Source organism: Furipterus horrens, unplaced genomic scaffold, assembly GCF_987537825.1.
Source record: "Furipterus horrens unplaced genomic scaffold, mFurHor1.1.pri manual_scaffold_13, whole genome shotgun sequence".
In the NCBI taxonomy this organism is placed as follows: Eukaryota; Metazoa; Chordata; class Mammalia; order Chiroptera; family Furipteridae; genus Furipterus; species Furipterus horrens.
The window spans coordinates 2,017,941-2,030,913 of NW_028327183.1; the positions used below are offsets into that span (position 1 = coordinate 2,017,941).

Here is a 12,973-nt window from a genome sequence, read left to right on the forward strand (position 1 = left end):
CCCTTCCCTGGCTTGGTTTTCCGCCTGCCGGCCCGAGGCTGCAGAACAGTAACGATCGATGCTGCCCCCACAGACTCTAACTCAGCCTCCGGTGAGAACAACCCCTTGGGCAGGCTCTGCAGGTGCGGTGCTGACCTGTGTGACCTCCTCTTTAGAGGGTGGTGCAGGGGAGACCCAGAGGCGAGGCTACCCCGCCCCACTGCTCGACCCCACGTCCCTGACACGGAGGCCAGCACAGCCTGTCTCTGCCCACACACCAAACCTGCGCTTGCCTTTCAAAACTATCGAAAGGGCATGTGCCCGAGGCATGAGCTTGAGGCCCATGGGTTTTCAAGAGCTGTTTAAGAACCAGAACTAAGGATACATTTTAGTTCAAAATATGTTCTTCCTCCTAAAAATGTGACACAAAAATAATTTACACCAACTGCTTTTTATTATAGTTTCGAAAACTTCCACAAGATGATAAAAAAAAAGGAAAAACAAAACCAATCCCAAACTTGACAACCACAGCAAACCCACTCCCACTGCTCCCTCGGCCAAACCCCCGTGTGCAGTGCCCACTTCCACGCCCCCAGACGAGAGATCCAGGCTATGAAACTCTTTATTCTATTTGTAGCAGCTTATGATGCAGGTGCAGCCAAACACAAAGCTTCAGGACAAATTGTACACAAACTTTACAATGTGGGGTTGGATTCAAAATATGGAACAAAAAATCTACACAGAACTGATGAAAACCAAGCAGACGCCAGGACAGAACGTGAACCCATGTGCGAAGAGTCCCGTCCCCTCCCCAGCACTCTGTCCCGCTACAGAAGAGCTAAAAGGAAGATGGAGAGCTTTGTGTTAGTTTCAATGACACCCTCTGTAGACACGCTACCAATTGTAGAAGTTACAGAGATCAGGAAATGTCCATCAGTTCATCGGGACTGGCCCGGCCCTCCAGCTGGAGGGCGGAGCAGCGGCCAGGCGGCTGAGGGCAGGAGCCCGCGCCGCGCCGCGCTCACTGGTGGGCACACTGCACTCCGGGCCCATGGTGGCTGCTGCCCTCTTCGTCCGAGCTGTCGTTGTAGGCCTCGCGCCTCTGCCCGCCGCCGGAGCCCCGCGTGCTGTCCAGGTCCTGGAGCTCCACCTCCTCGGTGTCTCCAATGATGTTTGGGACTTCCGGCCTCGATGGTAGGAGATCTTCTAGTTCCTGCATTAACGCAGAACACCACGGTCAGCTGTGGGATGCCTTCTGGACTCCCCCTTTTGATACAACCCAGGGGATACGCTTCTTGGAAGTGAAACCTGTGTCTGCACTTCAGGCCACAGGCCCAATCTGCAGACATCCTTCATGCAGCCCGTCTCATGCTTAGAAACACTGGACAACCTTACAGCAGCCACGAGGCCGGGGGCGGGGTCTCGTCTGGCTGAGGGGCCTGCGCCCCAGGAGCCCCAGCCCCCCACCCCCGTCGGCTTCACCCCTCCATGAGCCCCTGCCTGGCCCCATAAACACGGGCACCAGAAATCCTCATTTTATAAAAACCGGGACAAGCCCTTAGTCACTCAACTGCTTAAAAAGCCAACTTTTATATCCTGCGCCCGAATCTCAGCCCCAGAACCAAACAGGCGACAAAGAAACGCCGCCACTGAGCCCGCCCCACGCCGCTTCTGGGCAGGGAGCACTCACGGAGAGCTTGTCGGGGTTGATCCAGTTGTTCTCGGGGAACTGCACGTCGAACTTGATGTACAGGTCGCCCTTCTCGAAGGGGTTGCGGTACTGCGGCATGCCTTCGGCTCGGACCACGCGCACACACCCTGCGCCGGAGGGAGTCATGGGCGGGGCCGTGAGACCTCGTCCCCGAAGAACGGGGCCCGATCACATCCTTTAGGAGCCCCTAGTACAGGAAAAGGTGCCCGCTACAGAAGAGCCCACGGGACCCTGGACCGGACGCCACGACACTCACCCGGCTCGATGACCTTGCCGGGCGGGTACTTCACCACGATCTGACGCCCGTCGAGGTGCTTAAATGTGAACTGGAACCCGCAGAGCGCCTCGACGAGCCCGATCTTATAGGTCATGTGCAAGTCGTTCCCGTCTCTCTGGAACACCTGCGGACACAGCAAAGGCACAGGAGGAACGGGCGGGGCCCCACGGCGGGGCTGGGTTCCGGGACCTGGTCTCAAACCTCACGTTGCCACGCACCACACCGCCTAGCGGCCACCTCCCAGCCTCCCGCTTCTGACGCGGACACCCAGCTGTCCTCAGGTGGTGGCCGCAAACGGCCGTCAGGCAGGCACCGAATGGGGAACACGACTCTTGCACCTCGGTCACGGCTGAGGCCCCAGAACCCGACACGGGTCTTTCTCTGGCCCGTTCCCTGCCCCTGCCCCTGAGCAACGAGGTGCAGAAGGCTCAGTGGGACTTGTGGAGCAGGGTCATCTTGGAGGCTCCCCAGACGTGACCCTAACAAGGGCAGGGGAGGGCCCCGCTCAACATCAAGTCCAACCAGCACTGCTTAGCCAGCGAGGGAGCTGAAATCCATGCTTCACACATGTATAAACAAGCTTCATCTCACCTAAAACTCAAAACTTGCTTAGAGAAATGTAAATCAAACACAATAAACCGAATACAGCTGTGGACTAAGCAATGCAAACCTCAGTCAGTAAGCATCAGACTATTTCCGGGGGGGTGGGGGTGGGGGTGGGGGTGGGGTTGCCCAGGCTGGTGTGGCTCAGTGGATTGAGCGCCGGCCTGTGAAACAAAAGGTGGCCAGTTTGATTCCCAGTTGGGGCACATGCCTGGGTGGGGGCCAGGACCCCAGTTGGGGGCGTGTAAGAGGCAAATAATCGATGTATCTCTTGTACATCGACATTTCTCTCCTGCTTTCTCCCTCCCTTCCCCCTCTCTCTAAATAAGTAAAATCTTTAAAAAAAAAAGTTGCCGAGCTTTCAACATGTAGGAAAAAAAATACATTCAATTTCACACCTGCCTGGCTTGTAATTTTTGCTTATTAGAATTTATAAATACCTACACGTTTAACTTCTGAAATTTAAGATGAAATAAAATTAACTGCAGTGAAAGGTCACCTAGGTTTTTTTCAATACCGGCTTCTCTCGGAAGACGCTCGACAGTTCGTCTAGAGACGAGGGGCCTGAAATGACCGCCCTCGATGCAGCCGCGAGGGAACGCGACTCTCATGCCACCGTCTGGACCGGCAGCCTCGGCCGCCCCAGAAAACCCCAGCCGCTCCCCAGCCCAGGTGCTCTGGTTGGAGCTACGTTAGGGACGGAGGGCAGAAGGGCGCCCCGTCCTGCGCAGGGAGCGCATCCTAAGGGGTTCCCATAAAACACAGGATGAGATTTTTTGGGGGGTGGGGGTGGTGGTTAGGCTAGTCACCTTGAGGCTAAAACTCAGAGAATTAACAAGCAAGAACAATTCGGAAAGTTTTCAAAAACAAGGTTAATGAGGCTGGGCTACCAAGAACCAAATATCAAAACACCGAAAAGCTCCGACTTGGAGACCCAAGCATAGAGAGGAGGGGCTGGCACCACAGACCCGCCAACACGCGGGTGCAGACACGCACACACACGTGCGCACACGCACAAAGATGACACGCAGCACCCCAGGAAGGGCGGCCTTCCCCTGGGCAGACACACTGTCCCCGACACAGCGGCCGCCCCAACCCCAGTGCCCGGAGTGGGAAAGACAAAGCCCAGACAAAGCCACTGCAGGGTCGCCCACGAACTAGTCCAGACCAGTTGTGGCGTCTTCCAAACGTCCACACTCCTCGGGCCCCCGAGCCCCAGGGTCCGGGCAAGAAAGGCGCAGACTGAACCCCTCCTGTGCCTTGGGCGGCCAGCTTCGACCTCGGCTGGGCCACGCCCGGGGCGCCGCTGGTAAGCGGGGGGTTGGAGCCTGCGTGCGTCCTTTGTCTCCAGACCCAGTGACCTACTTTTAAACCCCCCCTTAATTACACGGCGGCATTGAAGACCCCACTTAAAGGCACAAAGGTCTCACTGTCTGTCCGTCTGTGTCCTGCACCCCCCCCCCCCCCCCCCCGCCCACCTGTGACGCGCCCTGAGAACTCGCACTGCTGGCGCCACCTCACAATGCCCCAGGGGACACCAGCGGCCCTGAGACCTGCCATCTCCCCGCCCTGCCGGGTGCTGCGCTCAGGAGGCAGGGCCAGCGGAGGAGGAGGTGGCCCAGGTGCAGGAAACGGAGCCTCGTGGAGAGTCACAAATACCTCACCCTTCGAGACCCCGAGGCAGGGCCAGAAATCACTGCTTTTGAGCCACGGAGTGGATCCTCGCTTTCTGTGGGCCTGGCAACCCCCACGAAGGGCCGAGGCATTCAGACTAACTCCCAGCCTGCGGGGACAAGCTGACTAGTGCGCCCTGACGAGGCTGGGGCAGGACAGCAGCCCAGCCCGGCGAGGGAACGACCCCATCCCACTCCCAGAGGCTGCCTCTCGTGGGGGCTGCACCCTCTGTTGGGTTCTTGAAGCGATTTAAAAACTTTATGTATAGAAATCATCATCAAACAGAAGAAATTTTTGTGTAAGCAGAAGAGGTGGCTGAGCTGTGACGCAGACTGAGACGGACCTGCGTCAGTGTGGCCCAGGACCAAGCCAGAGCCTCTGGGCCCCGGTCTGGCCTCAGGAGCAGCTCGAGCTGCGTTTCGTGAATAAAGGCCCACAGTGGCCGCACAGCCCCCTGGGTACAGGTGCAGCGGCATGATCAAAGTTAGAACGGTCACCAGGCCACGGCGTTAGGCCAGTTATTTCTGCCTCGTGCGTACAGATACAATACACGTCCCGTCAGAATTTAAAATGAAGACAACTTGCTCTGGCCGGGGAAGCTCAGTTAGAGGGTCGTCCCGATACACCGAGGTTGCAGGTTCAATCCCTGGGGAAGGCACATACAACCACCAACCCCTGATACAGAAGTAAGTGGAACAACAAATTTGTTTCTCTCCGTCTCTGCCTCCCTCTCCCCACCGCCTCTGAAACCGGTAAATAAAAACGGAAAATAAAGCACACCTCCCTGGACACCCAACGTGCAAACAAGGCAACAGCAGCCCGAGGGCTGAGGGCGCGCCCACTCCCCCCGGCCCAGGGGTGTCAGTGAGAACAAGCGGCCTGAACCCGCCGGGCCAGGGACCGGGCCACGTAAGGCCACCACGCTCGTCAGCGGCCGGCGCGGGACCACAGCTCCTGCCGCGCTCCTGGCTGCGGCTGCGCGGCCGGTCTGGCCAACGAGGCCACCCCACCAACCACGTCACCCACGTGCAGCGTTGCTCCAGGAAAGCCTAGCAGGTGCCCCTCGTACCCTGCACCCATGGGCCTTTCTGAATGAAACAAACACGGAAGGAATTACCTCGTGCTCCTTCTCTTGCAGCAGAAGAACGATGTCTCCCGGTTCCACGCCCGGAGCCTGGTCGGCCTCCCCAGTGAATGTGATTCTCTGTCCGTGTTTCATGCCTTTGTCTACATGGACTTCGAGAATCTTGACCTCTTTGATCACCTTCTTCCCTTCACATTTTTTACAGCGGTCCTTCTCGTTGATCACCTCCCCTGCAAAGAGAGGCGATCAGACTCCCGGGAAGACCGCGACACCACAGGGGTCGGCAACGCCTTCACTCGTTACACACGGTCCCCGCGCGTCCTTTATTTGCTGCCTCAGTAACAGAAACCACACCTGACTATCGCTTCCCCAAGGGACTGAGCTACCCGTTTCTTCTGTTTCACAGTCTAACGCATCCTAAAATCGTTCTCAGCTCCCAACTCTAGTTCCTGAAGTGAAAGCCCGAGGGTCATGGCAACGAATGGACGGTCAGAAGCTGGCCCTCTACAGACGCTTTGTTCTTAGATCCACAGGAGTTCAACAATGGGCAGAGGATCAAAGTAAAAACTTAAATGTCCGTTATGGCCCATTATCCCACTGTCCAGTCGGTACTGGACTTTGCTCATCTGAAGACAAACACCACTCAGGTGTCCTATCACGGACGCCCCTCTGCAGGGCCACTGTCACCGGGCAGTTCCGAGGCCAGTTAGACACGGCCAAGGGCAGCCGGCAGCAAGCCCCTCGCCCCGCCGTTCAGGACAACGCGGCTTCTTTCCTCTCCTACGCCGTCTTCCGAAACCTTCGAGCCGGGTCTAACTGAGGAGAGGTGAGGCTGCGCGCAGCACCCCGTGGGCACACAGCGCCCCGCCTAGCGGCTCACCGGCGGCACGCTCTAATGCTCAGAGGGCCCGCGCCCCCAGCAGGCTCGGCCGCCCCCAGAACAGACTCCGCAGCGCTCTGCAGGCGTCGGCTCCGCAAGGCGCGGCGCTGCCCGGGCCGGCCAGACCTGTCACCGAGGTCCCTTGGCCAGGGGACGTAACGTGCAGCCTCTCCAGATGCTCTCACCTCTTCCAGAGCAACTAGAACGTTCCAAGCCTGTGCTACCCAAGACGGCAGCCACTGGCCACCGGTGGCTATTTTGTTTAAATTAATTAAAGCGAAAACTGTAACCCCCAGTCACACTAGCCACAGGCGGTCAAGGGGACTGTCGGGGCCGTCCCACATACAGAGCACCCGTCACGCAGGAAGGTGCTTCTGGCTGGCGTCGCCCTGGTCCGTGTGAGTGGCGTTTCCCAGGGGACAGGCGGCCCCGTGGGTCTGCGCTGCCTCTGACTAGGCGGGCGCTGAGGGCAGAAGCGAGCCGCGGTCCTAGGACCCGCTCACAGCACGGCGCGCTTCCTTCCGTGAGAGGAGGTCCAACCCCAGCATGTAGCCCCAAACCTGACGCTGACAGCAAAGCCTCCCCTTACGGAACGGAACGGCAGACCAGCTGCTGTTTCCTCTTTACCAAACGCCACGTTTTAAACCGGGAGGGACGAGACGCTTTGCCCATCTCTTTGGCCCCTGAGAAGGGGGCCACTTCGCCGACGCAGCACAAGCTGCCTGCTCTCCCCGCGCTCACTGGGCCTGCGCGTGACGGTGATTGTTTTCACAGTCCCCCTCCGGAGCTCTCCGCAGCTCTTCCCCGAGGGGATGAGACGGACGCTGAGAGAGACGGCAGCCCCCCGCTCGGCGGCCCCGCCCCCTGGCCCGGGCACGTACCTTCTCCGTTGCAGTCGGAGCACACGGACTGCATCTGCTGCACCATCCCCGGGGCCAGCTGTCGGATCATGATGCGGACGCCCCGGCCCCGGCAGGCGCTGCACTTCTGCACGGCCCCCGACTTCCCGCCTTGGCTGAAGCGAGCGGGAGAAGCCGTTAGATTCTCGCCCGGCCCCTTCCCGCAGGTTGTGACAAACAGGGACTACCTCTTTGCCGCCACCTTCAGCCCCGAGGGCTGCTCTCTATGACTTCCGGAGGCCTCGGGACATGCTGCCTCGGGCAGCGAGCGTTAGGACGGGGGCAACCTTCTCCCCGCAGACCCGGCGAGCGCCCGCCGGAGCAGAGCGACCCCCGGCCGCGGCGGGCCGCGCTTACCCATTGCACGCACTGCAGAGCACGTTCTTGCTCAGCTGCAGTTTGGTCGTCTTGCCGTTGTACAGGTCTTCTAAGGACACTCTGGGGAGAAGGGGGCGGGCTCAGTCGGATTTCGCCAAGTCCCCTTACAGACCAGATACGTGGCAGCTGGAGCAGCCAACCCGCAACACCCTTCCCAAGAAGGAACCCCGAAGCGCCCCTTAGCAGGAAGGCTTATGGCCACGGACGTCCGGACGGCGCCCCGGGCCTGATCAAGCTGCTAACCGCGCCGACTCGACCTCTGAAGGAGGCACCCCGCTTCACAGCACAAACAGGCAAGGAGACCCCCCCCCCCCCAGGCCGGCTTCCCTCCCAGGACAGTTTAGAAAGGCTAGAGTCCTGCCTTACTTCCGGGAGGCACCCAGAGGGCTCGCCTCTAGTGAACAAGGGCGGCCTCGCCTGCAGCCTGGCAGACGGCAGGGAAGGGCAGGCTTCCAACAGCGAGCCCGCAACAGGTTTTAAAGCTCTCAGGAACCCAGGAATCAGGAGCAAAATTGTGTACTTAACAACTTTTACCAAATTTTCAGAGGTCTGTGACCCAAAAAGGATCCAAGTTAGAGTATTAGTTAACAACACACACGCGAGAAAACCCAACGTGCCTTTACTCGTAGGCCTTCCATGAACTGCAGGGCCGCTCATTCCCAAAGCAGCCCCCAGAAACCCTACATACACCAGGTCTCAAACCGCTCCGCACGCATTTAACCTGGCATTACCCTTCCCACCGTGTCTGCAAGGCCCTTCGGGAGCACAGCTCTGCTTTAAAACAGAGGGGACAGCTGGGAGGGCTTTGCAGCGCACACACGGCCCTCTGTGGGGCTGCCTTGCTCACAGGTCTCCTCTGAGCTAAACGTGACCGTCCTGGGTGGTGAAGAACACACACAGACAGACGTCACCAGCACCTCCCAGTAACGCCACACCCACCGCTCAGCCTGAGACGAAAGCACGCTCTGCGCCTGCCCTCTCACTCCTTAAGAACCTTCCACCAAAGCGTTCACAGAAATCAAGCAGGCAGCCCTTTTCCCCGGCCAGAAAAACCCTCTTTCCGGTGAACACGGCCAAAGCCCTGGCCTGGTGGCTCAGGTGCTCAGAGCATCATCCCGACACACCACGCTGACGGGCTCCGTCCCAGGTCAGGGCACAGAAGGAGCAACCGATAAGGCATCAATACGTGGGGCAGCAAATCAGTGTCTCTCTCTCTGCTCCTCTCTAAACTCAATTAAAAAAACAGCCGAGAAAGGGAAAACGTGGGCACCAGCCTGGCCACGCCGGACCCCTCCACAGTGGGCTAACCTGGCACGGTCCTCCCCAAGGACAGTCTCTGCGGCCCCGGCCGAGGGGACCACGCGGCAGGGGCACAGCGAGCAGCGCTACTGGCCGCAGGGGGGCCGGCCCCGTCCTGCAGAAAGGTGAACGGTCGCGTCAGTCACGGCACGCGGTGGTGCAAAGCCACCAAAACGAAATGTCGTAAGGGAAACTTTAAATACGTTAGGACAGCAGGAGGTACAACTGCATGTAGTACGAGAAATAATTTACAGGAGGATATGAAGAACCTGAGGTACAGCCGACATTCTTGTTCCTATTTACTGCTCAGACCATTGCTTTGTCAAAGAGGAACATGGAAAAACTAGCCCCCGCTGCGCCAAGTGTTACTCATGGAATGACAGGCACCGGTAATCTACTTCCGAGGGTAAATTCCTTTACAAGACGCACGGATTTAAGGACGAGACCCCAACAACCTAAGACTATAGGTCCTCTCGTCTGCTCACGAGAAGAACATGAAACGCTTTAAATGCCAAAACGCAGCCCCTGGCGCTGGTGGCACGGCCGGGGCCGGTGAATGAGAAAGCCCGCAGGACACACGCGCTCCCACGGCCCAGCGCACGAGAGCTATTTCCATATCGCGGCCGGCTCCCGCCCGCCGGCCGAGGCCAAGGTCAGACGCCGCCCCGGGCTGGCAGGTCGCCGCGGGCCGGGAGCCAGCGCGCTCCGTGGGAACAGCTCCGGCGCGTCCTCGCCGAGGACAAGCCAGCGTGTCCACAGGCCGGCCGCCGGCCACTCGGGCGGCACGTCTTTCAATGACGTCACTTGGAAAGGAGGAACCCCCCCCAAGAGAGGGCCTTCCCCGCCGGCCCTGCACGCCGCGGCCCCCAGGCTGCCGGCCTCCGCTCCTCGCCCAGCGAGGACCCGAGGCAAAGGGACGCTCTGACTTTGCGGGAAGGAGAAGACGATTTTGACACCTTTTCTCTTCCACGGAGCATTACTACTTGGAAAGAAAGGCAGGGAATTTCCTTAGAAAAGAGAAGACACTCACTTGAGGGGGTGCATCATGTCCTCGCCTCTCCGCCTGCCGTTCCGACTTCTGTTCTGGTTGCCCATGAAGCCGAACAGGCCGCCCCCGAAGATGTGCGAGAAAATGTCGTCCACGCCGCCGCCGCCGCCGCTGCCTTCCCGGAGGCCCTGCTCCCCGTACCGGTCGTACAGCTCGCGCTTCTCGGGGTTCGACAGCACTTCGTAGGCGAAGCTGATCTCTTTGAACTGTGGAGGAACGGGGAGAGGACACATCGGGCCGGGGAAGGCCGCGGGGACCCCGCGCCCACCGAGCCCTGGGGTGACGGCTTGTCCCGGTTTGACGCGCGCCCTTTTCGGCACCCGGCGCCCCCGTGACAAAGCAACACGCTCTCCACATCAAAACCCGGCTCGTGGGCGGAAGTGGGCTTTTCCGACAACTGCCTTTCATCCAGGGGCACCTTCGGCTTAAACGGGGAGCTGGCGGGCGGGGAGTCTCCGACGACTTACCTTGTCACCAGCATTCGGGTTCTTATCGGGGTGGTACTCCTTGGCCAGCTTCCTGTACGCCTTCGGCGAAGAAGGAGAAGAGGGGGTCACGCGCGGGGCGGCCCGGAGAGCTGCGAGCGCCGCCCGCGGCCACCTCCGAGGAGAGCGCCCCGGAGTCGCGGCCTTCCGGGCACGTCCCTGAGCCCCGGGTGGTCCCGCCGCGCCGCTGTGCGCCCCTCGCTGGGCACGTCCGACGGCGCCGACCCGGCCAAAGGGCGGCAGCGCGGAACCTGCGCCAAACACGGAGCCACGGGCCACGGGACCCCCATCTTCACTTCGGGCCAAGCGTCTCCGATGGCCGCTCGCCGGTCAGGGGGCCGCCGGCCGCGCCTCCCCAACCACGGGGCGTCGGCACCGCACACCGAGCGAGGCCGGGATCCGCGCCCCCACGGCTCCGCCCCTCGCGGCCCCGGCCCGGCCGACGGGCTCCCAGGCCCCGGTGACCGCCGGCCCTCGGCCCGCGCAGGAGCCCAGCTGCGGGGTCGCACCGCCCGCCCGGCCCGTGCGCAGACACCGGAATTACATAACCGGCCGGCACTTCCGGCGGGGCGACAGGAAGTCCCCGCCGCTCCGCACGGCGCCCGCCCGCCGCCCTCGGGGCCGTCGGTCCCCTTCCCCTCCGGGCCGGCGCGGGTGCCGCCGGGGCCACCACGTGCCCCCAGGGCCGCGCGCTCCCGCGGCGTCAGGCGGCCCCGCGCGACAACCGGGCCTTCCGGTTGTTTTCGGTCGCGCACGCTCGGGCGCCTGGCCGGGACCCACGCTCCTTCCGGGAGCGGGTGCAGGGCCCCCGGGCCCCCTGCCCGGACGGGGCGCCCCGACTCGGCCCCACGCCGCCCGGGTCACCGCGGAAGGGCGAGCGGGCGGGGCTCCCGGTGAACACGCCACCTGCCCCGCGGCCACGGCCCTGCCTGACGCGGCGCCGGCTTCCGCGGCGTGGACGTGTCTCCCGGGGCCGGCGCCGCGGTCCAACCTGCTTTTCCAGGCCGGTGACCCCGGCGCCGCCGGGGCGGGAGGGAGGAAGCGCTCCGTCGCGGGTGCGCAGCTCGGCTGGTGTTTGCGGCAGAGGCGGGCGGGCGGGGCCGCCGGCCCAAGGTCAGGAGAGGCCGGAGCGCGCGGCCCGGGCCGGCGGGTCCCGCCGCCGCCACCCCCGCCGCCGGCCTGGGCCCGGCACCGGCTCGCGGGCCGCCGCGGAGCGCGGCCTGTCCGTCCCGGCCGCGCAGGCCCGCGCCCTCACCGCCCGCCCGGCCGGCTCGCTGCCCGGTACCTTCTTCAGCTCGTTCTCGCTGGCGCCGGGCGCGACGCCCAGAATGTCGTACAGCTTCGTGTCGACCACGTTCGCCATGACGGCCGGCCGGGGGCACTCGGGCACGGGGCGGCGAGGCGGACGGAGCGGCGTCGGCGGCGGCGCAGGCCGAGGAGACAGCGAGGGGGAAGCGGGGGCGGGGCTAAACTTTGACCCGGCGCACGCCGCGCCGTGACGTCACTGCGCGGACGTCCCCCAAGCGCTGGGGGCGGCCCCTGGGGGGCGGGGGGCTGGTGACGTCGGAGGCCGTGAGGTCGTCGCCGGTCCTCTGGTCCGGGCACGCGGCCGGTGCGGCGCAGACGCGGAGCGCGGGCTGAAGGGGGGGGCGCTCGGACAGGGGCTCCCGCCGGGAGGGGGGCCCGGAGCCGCCCGGGCTCGCGGGGACCGTCCTCAGGGTCCAGGCCCCGGGACCCCTGGCTCCTGGTGCCCCTGGACTCAGGTGGAAAAGCGCCACGCGTGTGCCTCGTGTGTTTTACATGCAGGGCGTTCGCGAACGGTCGCCAAGAGGCGTGAGTTACACCCAAGAGCACAGCGCGCCCTGGTTTGGTTTCATCGACTCCCCTCCACGGCCCAAGCCCAGTGTCTCCGGGGCCGCCACCCCAGCGCGCCACCACGTGCCTGAGGCGCCCTCCCCCCATCGCGCGGGGCTGCACGGACGCCTTGCTGGAGGAAAGGGGCGACTTACGACACCTGACGAACCGGGGAGGCCCGGGGCAGGCCTTACAAACTCGGGGCCCGACGGAACCCCGCGGGAGGGTCTGCAATGAAAACCTTCTAACCAAAAGCAGTGCAAAGCGGTAGTCCTGTCCGAGGCTGGTGTTCTTCCCAGACAAGGGTCAAACTTCATCTTACCCGAGCCTGCCTGTTGTCCTTTGGCATCTGTGCTAACCGACCTGACACCTTTGGAATGTCAAAGTGATTGACTCTTTTTCTGGGCCCCTCAAAGCACAGCCACCACACCGGGGCGGCGACCACAGCACCCCTTCGTTACCTGAATCACCCATCCCCTGCCCACCGACGGGGGAGAAGTACGGGGCTCTTTATTTTACTTTTTACCCAATCCCAGAGCTCTCCCGGCTTTGCTCTCCCGCCTCCCCAGCTGACCACCAATGGATCTCAGGCAACACCGTTACACGCACCTCCTCCTTCGATTGCGATGTATAAAATAAGGGGTAAAAAACAGCTGTTTCCGGAGCTGCTTCTCAATCCGTGGAGGTTTTTCTGAACATTCTTATTCCTAGCCCACACGCAATCTTCACAATTGTTTTGTGTCTGATCACAATTGGTTTGCGGCCTCCGTAGCCAAACCAAGGCCCACCTGTTGGATCTGGA

General features: G+C 62.0%; 1 protein-coding gene across 1 annotated transcript; it reads right to left on the reverse strand.

Annotated features, from left to right (window-relative positions):
- Window positions 1-583: 583 nt before the first annotated feature.
- On the reverse strand, window positions 584-11,791 carry DNAJA2 (DnaJ heat shock protein family (Hsp40) member A2). Its single transcript, XM_090259627.1, has 9 exons — window positions 11,603-11,791; window positions 10,300-10,359; window positions 9,815-10,038; window positions 7,465-7,545; window positions 7,090-7,223; window positions 5,362-5,558; window positions 1,947-2,091; window positions 1,670-1,797; window positions 584-1,192 (listed from the first exon to the last, which is right to left on the reverse strand). The coding sequence occupies exons 1-9, from the start codon at window positions 11,678-11,680 to the stop codon at window positions 1,001-1,003; spliced, it is 1,239 nt and encodes a 412-aa protein (XP_090115753.1). The 5' UTR covers window positions 11,681-11,791; the 3' UTR covers window positions 584-1,000.
- Between the last annotated feature and the right edge of the window lie 1,182 nt (window positions 11,792-12,973).